This window comes from Diadema setosum, chromosome 10, assembly GCF_964275005.1.
Source record: "Diadema setosum chromosome 10, eeDiaSeto1, whole genome shotgun sequence".
In the NCBI taxonomy this organism is placed as follows: domain Eukaryota; kingdom Metazoa; phylum Echinodermata; class Echinoidea; order Diadematoida; family Diadematidae; genus Diadema; species Diadema setosum.
The window spans coordinates 22,646,589-22,660,284 of record NC_092694.1 but is presented as its reverse complement, the minus strand read 5'-3'; the positions used below and the strand labels follow the sequence as shown (position 1 = coordinate 22,660,284).

The 13,696-nt window shown below is 38.9% G+C and overlaps 1 protein-coding gene across 1 annotated transcript in view; it reads left to right on the top strand.

The window, feature by feature from the left end:
- The first annotated feature begins 742 nt into the window (after positions 1–742).
- Positions 743–13,696, top strand: part of LOC140234030 (probable ATP-dependent RNA helicase DDX43) — a 34,873-nt gene continuing 21,919 nt past the window's right edge. The window contains exons 1-9 of the mRNA XM_072314111.1: positions 743–1,401; positions 3,577–3,632; positions 5,771–5,918; positions 7,450–7,495; positions 7,966–8,030; positions 8,410–8,491; positions 9,553–9,653; positions 11,134–11,189; positions 11,974–12,092. Coding sequence (XP_072170212.1) covers positions 804–1,401; positions 3,577–3,632; positions 5,771–5,918; positions 7,450–7,495; positions 7,966–8,030; positions 8,410–8,491; positions 9,553–9,653; positions 11,134–11,189; positions 11,974–12,092 — 1,271 coding nt within the window. The 5' untranslated portion in view covers positions 743–803. The remainder of the gene's footprint in view (positions 1,402–3,576; positions 3,633–5,770; positions 5,919–7,449; positions 7,496–7,965; positions 8,031–8,409; positions 8,492–9,552; positions 9,654–11,133; positions 11,190–11,973; positions 12,093–13,696) is intronic.

The following is a 13,696-nucleotide window of genomic DNA, read 5'->3' as shown; positions in this document are numbered from 1 at the left end:
CATTAGAAGAGCATTTAATACTAAAATGTTGTCACTTTTAACGATCGAGTCGCTCCATTAGAAGATCATTTATTACTATAGACGTTGTTGATTGAGATGGACTTCGATTCAATTAGAACTTAAGAGAATGACTGATTTCATTAAGTGTACTTTTCTGTGTTTTCTGACCCAGCCCATTTTACCCACTCCCCCCAAACAAACAAAAAAATAAAAAAAAATAACAACTAGGCCATACTAAAAGTATTTATTTGAAGAATCTTCTCACCCCCCTTTCATTCAAACGCACTTACCACAATGACGATCAAACTCATCGTCAAACCATGTTTGTACAGAATCTTCGGAATGTCAGCAAGGGTGAGTCGTCGATGGACATCCCTCGAGTGAGTGACAGGCAGACGGACAAATACACACACACACACACACACACACACACACACACACACACACACACACACACACACAAACACACACACACATACACATACTGTTGCAACTGTGCAAGCAAAATGTGTTTACATGACGTACACTCGGTGGTGTAAGTTTATAACGCAGGGGAACAGGGAATTTCCCACCTCATACATATTCAATAAGGCTTCGGCAGTCAGCGCGCCAGCTCATGAATAATTAATATCTGTGACCTTTGGTGAAACTACTTCCCGCAGAGCATTCTCGCCTCAAAAGTGCCTACCGCCGCGGGATGTGTGTCGACTGCCACAGGTACTCTTCGATACGCGGGCGAGGTGAAGAAACAGCGGTAATATTTCTTCAAAGTTTGCCCCATTGTTGTTGCTCGGGTTATTAAGATGAGTGAAGACTGGGAAGCAGAGATTGAACAGGATGTGAAATATGGCGTTCAGTCATCACTTTCTCCTCCGAGGGGATACCAAACAAATACATGGAGTGACGATCCGATCTGCGATTACAGCAATGGACCTGCTCCTCGCGCTCGTGGCGGCGGCGGCGGCGGCGGTAGGAGAGGCCGGGGACACGGCGGACACCAGCACAGCAGCGGCGTCGGGGGAGGAGGTATAGGTCGTGGCCGTGGTGGAGCGTGGAATGAGTGGAGACAGCGCAGCGATCCCGTCGATGACGAGGATAGCAGTACGTGGAATGGCGAATCTCAAACCTGGAGCAACTCTCGGACTGACAGACGAAGATCAGACGACAGTCCGAATTGGAGAGCTGCCGAAAATGATCGAGGTGGTGGCCGGCAGAGTAGATGGAGGGATGATGATGACCGAGGTCAGGATGGTGGTGGGAGGCAGAGTGGAAGAGGAGGAAGAGGTCGAGGGGGAAGAGGACGAGGAGGAGGAGGAGGAGGCATTTGGAGAGGCAGAGATGGGCAGGCAGATGACAAAACAACAATGTCTGTTGAAAATGAATATGTTGGACGGATTATAGGTAGGCACCTAGTAGCTAGAGTAAGAATTTAAGATCCCCAATTTTCGGCCGGCCTCCAAAATCCGGACACTTACCACTTATCACAAGCCAGCAAATTCTACTGTCACAACACACGCATCATTTCACATACTGGCACACTCGTTCACATCAGGAAAGTGCCCGAGTGTGGAGTCACTTCAAAAATCCATCTAAAATCCCAAATTTTGCCGTCAAAAATGCAGAATCGCCGCAACTTTTCCAAGGCGCGTGTGAATGAGGTCCTGTGTAAAGAATCGGGGTCGCCCAAAAAGCACTAGAAATTGAAAAATTACGCCGTTCTGTTTCGAGATTTTTCGCTTACCGCAAGCTCAGAGTGTGATGGTATCCTCAAAAACACAAAAGAAAAACAAAATCTCTGTACGTGCCGATGCAGTGAATAAAATGTAACTGTTACAGGGGCTGAATGCAAGTGCAGAGTCCCAAAAATTCGGACACAAATGGGCGCAGCAACGTCGCCGATGCAACCTTGCGCCAACAAGGTATGGCGCGTGCTGATTTTTCAGCGGCCTTGTATGCGTATTGACATTGCGCGCATGTCCGAATTTTGGAGAGGCTGTCCGAATTTTGGGGAATTTACAAGGTGATAATATTTGGGGATTCTGTGAAATTTTATGATCTATTTAACAAAATCAATATTGGGAAAAAGTAAGTTGATATATTTAACATATCATTTTGTAGAGTATTATTTGAGTTGAACAAATATTTCAAAAAAAGCTTAAGTATCCGAAAATTGGGGCTTTTACTCTACTTACAAATTCACTAGACTCTCCTATACTCGCCCTGCTGCTTGATCATCAGTCGGGCTATTGACATAGAATTGACTATTGTATTCATTAAAGCAAGTGGCCATGGCCCATATCGACCATAACACCATCCAAAATTTGACTGCCGACTATGACTTGTGTAAAACCGAGATGCTTTTGTGTGTGGTCGAATTTTGGCATGGGAGGTTGAACCTTGGTGCAGTTCTTTTACTAATCAACAATACAACATTACAAGACTATTTTTCTAGAATAAAACATCAATTGTTTCATCCATATTGTAGGGCATGAATGCAGTTTTTTTTTTCATCTAAGCATTTGTTTGCTTGACTATGACCTAAGTAGTAAGAGTATTAAAACGTTGAAGAATTTGTCCAGATTTTGTAAGATAATTATGTTGAAGTTTGACTAGAATTATTTTTAGTAGTGCCAAAACTGTGAGGTGTGCCAGTTGGCACAGTGTGCTCTATTTGTTGTAAAATCTTGCCGATATTATATTACATGTATAAAGTATCTGTATGTGTTGTGACTGCCAAAGATTTAATTTTTTTTATTGTGTGTTTTATACTCATTGTATTTCTTCCATGCCCTGGGTATGGGAGGGGCCGTTTTAAGAAATAAAATTAATTGTCGTTGTCGTTGTCGTTGTCATTGTCATTGTCATTGTCATGACATCCTGACAGTCAGAGACTTGTAGAGGACCATTCAAAGGATCCAATCCTGAGCCTGAGGAGTTCCATGTAATGTATCCATGGGGTGGTCAATTTATGCAATCTGGATTTAATTCATCATCATCATCATCATCTGTACAGGAGTTGAGGGTGTCCTGTAGTTCTCCCGGTCGAACGCCTTCGATGCAGATGTCGTCTCGAAAAAAATAAACTTAAATATTTCTGATGCTTCTGTTTCCTGTGATTACTGAGCTTGAATAGCCTCAAAGGTTTTATGTTGTTGCATTGACAACTTTCGCACAAAGGCTTTTCCAAGAATTTGCTACTCTGTACAATGTATAAGTGTCTGAAAAAGTTTAACCTCTTCACTTACTAGTTTGATACCTTCCTTTGTACAACTTCAACTTATGACCATGTGTAACTTGATTGTTTTAAGAGAACAGCGGTGATGTAGTAACTGATTGCAAATGATGAGATGATATAAGAGGTTTTTAATGTCATCACATCATAAACATAATGTGCATCAATGTTATTACCGGTAACTTGTATTGGATTTTTCCTTTGTGTTGGATCATTATCCAGGAGTAGTCATTCCAGGCATGGTCATGTCCAGTACAATCAAGCAAAATTAGAATACTTGTTTTTAAAGTTGTCTGTCTAAGTCATCAATATAAATATATGGATCTAATTTGCATAAATTACAGGCAAACAGGGAGCCAAGATTAGAGAGCTGCAGGATGAAAGTGGTGCCAGGATAAAGGTAAGCCAATAGTTTGTTTTCCACATTTAAGAAAATGACGCTTATTAAATGTCTTTACTGCAAGTCGGTGAGAATGTTTGGTGAAAGTCATCAGTATTGCCTGTAAGTCTCAAAAACTACATTTCTAAGGTTTGCTCCTGTTTGATTATATTTACTGTACGAGCTGAAATTTTCGCGGTGGTTTTATTTTCGTGAATTTTGCGAATCGCTTTTGAACCGCGAAAATAACAACACGCAAAAATAACGCACGAATAAATAAGTTCAGTTAGACCCTCGCAACTGTGAAATTAACAACAAGCGAAAATGTCCTCCAAGTAGCAATTCGCAAAAATATCTATGCGAAAATTTCAGCTCATATAGTATTCATTGTTTGTGTTTTGTAAGGTACAAAGTATAGATCTCTTCAAACAGTAAATTTCCTTTGTTGTTTAAAATGTAATGTTTGTTTGGAATGCATAATTTTTCAAAAGCGTCTTAGTTGTTAAACTTTTGTTCAACGCATCAAGAAGATTAAAGTTCCTGTTTTAGAAATTGGCAATTTTGTGTTAGTTTCTACCTTTTTTTCTTTTTTTTAAACACTCTGAATGAATCTAACCATTTCCATCTTATATTTCTCCATAATAAGATAAAATACTGTGAAATTTGGAGGTGCTTCAAGATGATAAGTTTTGTGGCAAAATTGCCCAAGAATTTGATGATTTAAATTGTTTACTTCTGCCTGGAGTTGGAGGTGATACAAATTTGAAAATTTCCCAGTTTGCTAAAGTTTCAATCGTATTGATATTTACCTCCTACAGATGTATTGACAAGGGAAGTTTATTCTATCCCCAAGTACAGATCCTCAAGTACAGTACATTTTGCTTTTTACAATCTGGCTTGCATACGGCAGTCACTATTTGTTTGGGTTGTCATTCAAGAGTGACGCTTGTGATAATATAATAGAATTCAAATAGGTTTGTAAAAGAAATTTAGAGACAGGAAGAAGATATTTTGTTGTGCAACTTCCTCTTTAAACTTTATCTACCAAAATGTGGCAGCTTATGAATGATTATTACACATTACACATCTGGACACACAGCGGCAGTGCATGCGAGGCTTTCTATTGGGCAATATGTCACCACCCCCATGCAGAGGAAGCTTGTTATTGCACAATACACCGAGTCATTGCTTGGCATGTAGTGCAATCAGCTCCTTGGTGCAACACACACTAGTGTAGAGCTTGACCTTCTCAACCTTTATATGTTTTAGTTTATGCTTCTGCCTCCAGAGGTTTTGGGATGCATTGTTTTTGAAAGGATATGATCATCTGTCCATTTGTCTGTCTGTCTGTCCATCTGTTCATCTGTACCAATCCAAATCTTGCTAACACATGTGGAAAAACACAGACTTTGTTGATGCGCAGGCCAGGTGTGATACATGGGGTACTGATCAGATTTTGCGAAAATTTGGTTGAATAATGACATTTCAAGCCACATTTTGTTGATAAAACAGTTCTTAAATTTCTTCATCTTCATCTCTGTCTATTTCTCCATTATATAATGTAAGATATGCCATAAAATTTAGAGATGCCACAAGATGATGGTGTCTGCAGAAAAAACATAATGGCTTAAACTGTTAACTAAATACCTTTACCAAATGTTTGAGGTGATTTGAAAAAAAACACAGATTACTATGGTTTCTATACGTATCTTACTTGTATTTTTCTTCTAATGACCTGCAACTGTAGTTACAGGTTATTCTATTCCCAATTATAGATTTTTTTTTAAAATGCAAATTACATGTAGAAGAGGCTGCATTCTGTAATATGTAATGCAGTTTGTTATAATATTCTTATGTAAAAGTGACATCAATAGACCTTGTGCAATGAGTGTACCACACACACACACACACACACACACACAGTTTTAATTGCAGTGAAACTGAACATTTTTTTTTTGACTGTCATTGCTGATATTCTAGGTAACAATATTAAAACAACATGATTTTACATTTCCTCAAACTATTTATGACAGGTCTGACTTGGAATATATTTGTATGGCTCAACATTACAGAAGGATAATGATTATTTGGCAGTATTTCCTCATATTTTCATTCAGATGTTGATGTCTTTGCCTCAAATGTGTGTGTACCTACTGTAGGTGCAGTCCAGAGACTCAGATGGATACGACACGACTATTGATATCTTTGGCAGTGAAGAGGCGCGGGAGAAAGCCAAGCAACTCATCGAGGAGCTCACAGACCCAGACTACTCAGCTCATTCGTCCAGAAACTCTGGCTTCAGCAATGGTAGGTAGACGACATAGCAGATTTTGGAATCACTGCTTGATGCAGTTTGCAAACAATATAGATTTGAGTGTACCACTGAATATAAAAATATTTCTCCTTGTATTTGTAATTAAAGCTTATCCCATCTCAGCCTATGTAACCCCTTGTGGTGGCAACAAAGACAGCACCAACGAGATTGAAATACAGGGAAAGAGTTGTCTGTAATAATGCCATCCCCTCCATTAACTCTTTATGTGCCATGGTGGAAACCCCCTGTGTGCCACGTTATTCTGAGACACGAAGGTAGTCATGCTTTGAGAAAGAATTTTGTTTCTCCAATTTGTATAACTTCTACAACTTTCTGTTAAGATCTGCATAACAGTAGGCAAAGTTAAAGAGGAATGCCAAGCTTTGTTTTGATATATATTGTATGACGACTCTATTCTCAATTTTTCTTTTGAATGATCAGTTGCCACATTATTGTAAAGGCATGACTTTTGCACATAAAACCGTGACAGAAACTTAGAATGTACGAGCAAATCTAGTTAGGAACATCGCTTGATAGTCGATCACCACATAGAATGCAAGCCGTATATGAGAGGAACAGAAGCTTGAGAAACGCTTTCATTGTGCCACGGGATTAGCAGTAATTAGCGGTTTATCGATCGGTCTTGGCGGCTTTGTTTGTTGAGCAGAATATGCGAAGTTGGCACGCCGTCGACTGAGTCGGAAGTGCGAACGTGGCACATAAAGAGTTAAGAGGCAAAAACTCTTTTACTCAGATAGGACATTATATGGAGGTGTGAGGGAATCACAATTCAGGCATGTAGTAAACAATCCTATTTCTTTCACGCATTGCAAGGAGCAGGGTGCTATCCCATTGAAGTTGTCCACCCACATACCCACACCAGAAATGGGGCGAATGATGTGCAAACCTCATGGTTTGTCCCAGGTGACTGAGCAATGGCCAGCAAACGATATCAGCCAGACACAGTAGTCAAATTCTTCCTGTGGGTTTATAAATGCATGTTATTTTTTATGCACCTTAAGCCTACAATTCCACACAAGGGTCAAGTTCCCTTCACACATAATTGAATTAATTGAGATGATTGGAAGTTTCACCAGATGCAGGCATAATATCAGAAACTCATCTTTTTGCACTGCCAAGTCTGAAAGTAAAGTAAAAACTTTGGATGCTGTAATGCACAAAAATCAAATCACCCATCATCTACAAATGCCATAATGTGAATGTATGAGTGTGAATGTTTTTTAGCATCACTCATAAGCCTTACCAAAGAGCTGTTGTCAATGTATCATAGCTCTTTGGCTTTTACCAACCTCTGAAACTAACTTTGACAGAACATTTGCAGTGCATTCTTGTTGCTGCTCATCTCCAAACTTATACTAGCTTTGCTCCAATAATGCAGAATCATATTTCAGGGAATGGGATAAATTGCACATTCAGGTTATCTTGCTCTTTGCATCTTTATGTTGAATATGTCTGATGTAAAACATTTTCTTGTCTTGTGCCATTTCTTTGTCTTGTCTGCAGGCGGCAGGAATGCAAGCGACTCACAAAACTTCTATGATGAAAAACCGTGAGTGACTTAAATGGTAGACCCTTCAGTGACATAAAGCTAATACCAGACTGTACTTAGCATGTCATCACCCTTACTCATACCATCCTTTTCTCTCATTGGCATAAAATGTACAAGTGTATGTAAGCATGACCAAAGAGGCTAATTCCATTTTCTAACTGTGGATGTTGCAACTGTAAAAAAAAAAAAAAAAAAGCCCTGGTGAGAAGAATTCATATTCCCCTTTTGACTGTCATAAGTTGTTGTGTCTCAGTGATTGCAATCCAATGTGAATGTACATGTGTATACTTTAAATCTGAATGTTAAATGGCATTCATTGTTGTTATGAGGCACAAATTTGCATATTTTGATGAAATACTTCACAAGAGTGATGTCATTCCAGGATTCATAGTGTGTGCAAATTTGTAACAATCTCCTCAGATTCAGACATGAACTCATTTCCTTTTTTCTCTGTCACTCTGATACAACAGGAAAAGGATTGACTGGAAAAACATGAATAAGATGGAAGCAGAGTACCTGAAGGAGAAGTGGAAAAGTAAGTCAAGTGTCAGAAATAATAATATTGCTTGAAGCTGGCTGATTTGTTTCTTGCAAACACTCTACACAGAGCAGCCTTGATTCAGTTTAGAGGCTTCCTTAAAGGTCTGTTAGAGGCTTCCTTGAAGGGATCTCGGAGACATCCGTGCGACATCTCCTTACTCGCAGCCAATTTGGGGAGACTAATTTTGTTGTGACTAACTTATTTGTACTGTTGCGAGATAATGCTGTATTTGTCAAAATGGACAAATCAATATCACAAATGTAGCTTGTTGAACAGGCAATTTATCATTGCTGCTGTTTGTATTTGTCAAAGTGAACAAATCAGTATCACATAGTATGTAACTTGTTGTTGAACGGGCAATTTACAATTTTAGATTACCCAAAGATCATCAAAGATTTCTTCATTGAACACCCTGACATCAAGTTCATGACAGACCAAGAGGCTGATGCCTTCAGGTGAGTATCTGTAATCTGAACTCATTGGATTTTCTAAAAATACAAAACAAAATCACCCTTAAAGTGTACCAATACCCTTGAAATCAAATTTGTGTACAGCTAGATTTCGCAACCCCCCCCCCCCCAAAAAAAAAAAAAAAGAACAGCCATAATTCACCTGTGATAGCCCCTAAAAGTATAGACCGATTCGTGTTCGTTGAGGGCAGCAGACAATTTGTGGCACTGGGCGCAGCCATTAGCTCAAATTGCGGTGTCCCAGCCTACCCCCCCCCCCTCCTCTCCCCCACCCCACGGGCAACATGTTTATCGCGCACTTTTAGCAGGAGTACGCGCACTTGTAACAAGGGTTCGCGCATTAAGCGAGCGTTCGTGCACTCAGTACGAGACGCCTATTGGCTAAAACAGCCGTGCATCAGTTTTTCATTCCGTGCGCGTGCTAATGTAGGGAGGGGATGGGGGAGGGGGGGGGGGGAATGAGCCAACCCACCATTTTCTGTGCCTGTGCTGCATGTTTGACCATTGTCAGCAAATTAGACCATCACTTCAGGTGCTGTGTCATGAAGTAAATGTTGTATTTTAAACACTATGTTGTATTTTAAACACTATGTCATAAAATATGTCCTAGGCATTTTGTTGCGATTTTGGTAAACCTTGGTAATGTGTTAGTGTCTTTGATACTGAAAAACTGGAAACATTCATGGCTTGAACTTTGTGCGAACTGGGACCAACCGCCTTTTTCAAGGCATTGAAAATATAGCGAATTACCACTGACATTAAGTGCATTGTGTAAACAAACACTTTGGTGTGCATTTTACTTTTGTGAATCTTGTCTCCTTGGCAAATTCTTTTCTTTATTTATTTTTTTGAATTAAATGAAAATGTACGAGTAACCAATTTCGCAGATCAAATTTAAAAATCAGTCATTATGTTTTTGAACTGCCCAGTATGAAAGTTTTATTGGCCAAAAATAAAGACATTTACAGTCTATCTGATGCAAGTAGTAATGTAAAGAATAAGTTGTATCTAATGGTTGCATTGTAAATGGTCTCATTGATGCACAGAGAGGTCATTGGGGTCACTGCTGTTGATGAGAGTGCAGAGGAGCTCAAGAGGGTTATGCCCAAACCTGTGAGAACATTCGAGGAGGCCTTCCAGGAATACCGTGAGTAGGGTTTCATGGTTCTGTCAAAGAAACTCTTGACATATTTAGTCTTCATATGTTTATTTGTTTGGTTTTCTCTGTGTTACGAGATGTTTTCTCCCGCTTTCTGAAACAATGTAAGCTCCTCGGTCTCAGTGCATTGCACACTGCACTCTGTAAAGACTATGCCCTAGCAAGCTGCATACTGTAAAAGTCCTTTTATTTATTTATTTATTTATTTATTTATTTGCTTCCCATCCGACATGCTATTTCATATTTTGATCTTGCAGAATTAAAAATCAACATTCATCTTACCTGCCCTAGCAAGAAAAATTGTATTTGCACCTAATGCAAAAATATTCTAGCATATGTACATCATATTGTACACATCAACCTTTGTGGGGACCGGAACAATTTGACCATTTACTGTACCCCAGAAAAAGTTACATTTATGTTTAAACATATGCCACAAAAGTTTATTACCATATATTGTAACAATGATGTGATGATCTTACAGAAAAGAAATGGAATGTATCTCTGTTTGATATGTGTACATTTGTGTAAAGGATAGAACAGACTCATCTGTAAGAGAGAGAAAAAGAGATTCTAGCACTTGGGCAAATGTAAATTTAATATGCAGTGATCAATCCCTGCCCTGAAAGGAACCTATAATGTATACACTCTCCAAGGTTATGAGCAGCAGTGTTGATGAAGTGTTTTATTGGCAGACATAATTACGGATGCAAATGAAATTTTTAATTCAAAACCGACTATTCAAGGGCTAAGAATCAAAACCAATATAAATATAGGCATAAGGCCCCTTCGGAGAAGGGACATAGAAGTAAATACATTGTACATCTTTGCATAACCTGTGTGGTTTAACTAAGACATCAGACAGAATTTGCATTGGGTCGGCCTGAGCTTTCAATCCTAGCAGAGTCTTTTCAGAGGCAAATGACAAACATACAGGGTAAGCAGACATAAATTATATGGTCAACACACATATGCTGCTTGAAGGACTGCATACAGCGTGCGCTGTATGTGAGGGGTGAGGGACACAGAGCAAAAAAAAAACGATGGAGATGGGAAGGTGTGAAAGGCAGGGAGCCAAACAGTAAAGGAGATTAGGTATTATTAACCCTAAAAAGACTGGGGGGGCCTAAAAGGCCCCCCCCCCCTCGACATTTCGCGCAATTACTCTGCAACACGCAAGGGGGAGTGAAGCAGGAAAACAAAATTGTAATATATATGTGTTTTGTCAGTGAAATGGATCTTTCTTTTTTACTATAAATATGAAGTGTTTCAAACTCTGTCACATTTCATAAATTTTTGTACCATGCACCGTGCTGTAGTCTGAATTAAAAAAAAACACCTCTTTGGAAAATGAGCTGCTATTCTCACATTTCAGTTAATTTTGCTCAGTGCCAGTTCCCTCACCCCCATCATTTACACCCAGGACTAACCAATCTAATCACCAATATTTGCTTTCTTCCACGGGCAGCTGAAATTCTGAGAGAAATATACAAGCAGAAGTTCACCAAGCCATCACCAATACAGGTAAGATAACTCTTGAGAGATAATCGTTGGTTCAAGCAATGTTATATGCAGACCTTACAAACTATGACTTGGTTTGATTTAGATTGTTTGTAGCAAGATTTTAAGAGGTACATTCATTCTGATGTGGAAAAGGTTAGCTGTCACATTGTCCATTGCTATTGGACCCAACTCAAAATGTCAGAGCTTTAAAAGCAATGTACATTTGTACAGTACCAAAATGTCAAATGTGAGGAGGTCTTTGAAGTGTAATGAATCCTAGACATGAGATTAAGAGACTTTGTGATCCTGGAGAGGGATTACAGGCAGTTAAAAAAGGGACTTTAAAAAACAATAAAATTTTGCCAAGACAAAATCACATAAAATTTTTGTAGTGTGTTTTCTTCTTCTTTGACCGCTTGTGGAGATATGCTTGAATACAGAGTTGTGTGTTGTGTGTTGTAAATATTGATATATCAGTAAGTATTCTGTATGCATTTGCAGCGTATCTTCATCCATGCTTCATTGTAGCCTTAATGATTTCCATTACATCTCAGTGGTTACGTGTATTCTGTGTGTTTTAAGTTCATCCTTCATGTGTGTTGTTGTTGCAATGGTTACGTACCCATATTGTAATTACCCGGTATGTGTGCTCTTATTTGCATTTATGTCAGATTCTACTTGATTATGTTTCAAGGTACATGTATATATTTTGTCATTCTTGTCTGAACATGCAGGCTTGAACATATCAAATCAAGTGTATTCTTTTACACCATTGTATGTCTTGATTATGGTTTGCACCCTCAAGAGTCAAGGCTGGCCAGTAGCTCTCCAAGGTCACGACCTCATCGGCATTGCGCAGACAGGAAGTGGCAAGACACTAGCATTCCTTCTCCCGGCACTTATACACACAGACCTGCAACCTGTGTGAGTTCACAGCCATCATACACTTTGTATGTTGTGATTTATGCAATGTACAGTCAAACCTGTCTATAGCAGTCACCCAAGGGAGATGAAAAGAGTGGCCATTATAGACAGCTGACCGCTATAGACAGGTTATCAGACATTTTGTGTGTATTACACACATGTACATACAGTTGTACGGTATCATCGTCATAATTATACCTCCGAAATTACTTACCATACGTGTGTGTGTATATATATACGTATGCATGTGCTTCATGCATTGAACAAAGCGTGCCACAAAAAGTTCAGAATACCTGCACATGCAAAAAAGAAGAAGAAATAAATAAAAATAAAAAAAATACACCTCATAGTATGCAAGGAATACTTAGTAGAATGGGAACAACTGTGACATACATATGAATGCCCATTTAGCACTAGTGTATTCATAACAGGATTCGCAAGTGGTTAGATTGATGCCACAGGACATTCATTAAGTTTTGTCGTAACTCACAGTCGACTGCTATAATAATGGGTTCTTGCGACAGGAATCGTTGCAACATGTACTTTGTTTTATGTTATATCAAATGTTCCATGTCTGTCTTATACCATTCTAGACTCATGCAACCCACGTGCTCAATTAGCCTCATGCGCCTTCTATTTCACCTTTGTCCTTTTACCCTTTCAAATTAAAACTGCACTTGCTTTTAGTACCTTGATGTATTTCTCATGTCTGTAATCTAGCATTATACTTTCAAGATCACACACTTTTTATATTGTATGTACATGTACATGTTATGTAAGTTCAATATGTTGATGTTTAATATACTGTAATATGAGATTGATTGCAAAATGGGATAGGAGCCATTTTCAAACATTTTATAGTGAATCCATCATCAGATAAAGCAAAATAAAACCTTTCCAATGATACCTCACCTGTTGCATAACAAGGAGTATTATTAGGTGATACGCTATCAGCGTATCACCTATTGTGATTGTCAAAATTTCTCTTTTTTTCATTCTTCTTTCTTTCTGCCACATTTTGTGTCGTCAATATCTCAAGAATGACATTACGGAATAACATGACATTTTCAGTCAACATGTCTCATGACAATATCTAGCCACAATAAGGTTTTCATGACAGTAACATATCTATGACGTCATCTAGGCGCCATTTGGTGATCTTCGGACCATGTTACATGATCGATCATAACTTCATAACTAAAGGTCATTTCTGTATCATTTTCGGTGGACATAAAGTTCAGGTCACGCTCTATCTTACTTTTTAATGCTAATTACCTAGGACGCGCGTCAAACTTTTAAAAGGCTGAAAACAACTTTCCAATGGGAAATCTCGAAGTTTCAGACAATTTTAAGCGTTCCGCGCATACACGTCCGTCCGCGCACTTTCGCGCGCAAGCAACATGAAAATGCACATTTTTTGACAGATTTGGATTCCTGATACATTAAGTAACAATATCCATTGATTTCCGATCAGTTTTGACCTATAACAAAGGAATGCGCTGGCGTCAAAGTTGAAATTTCGTGTGCGTGTCTATGTGCAAATATAGCGAAAAACATGTCTTTGTTTATTTCGCCATAGCTCTTTGAAACGTCCGGTGACCCCA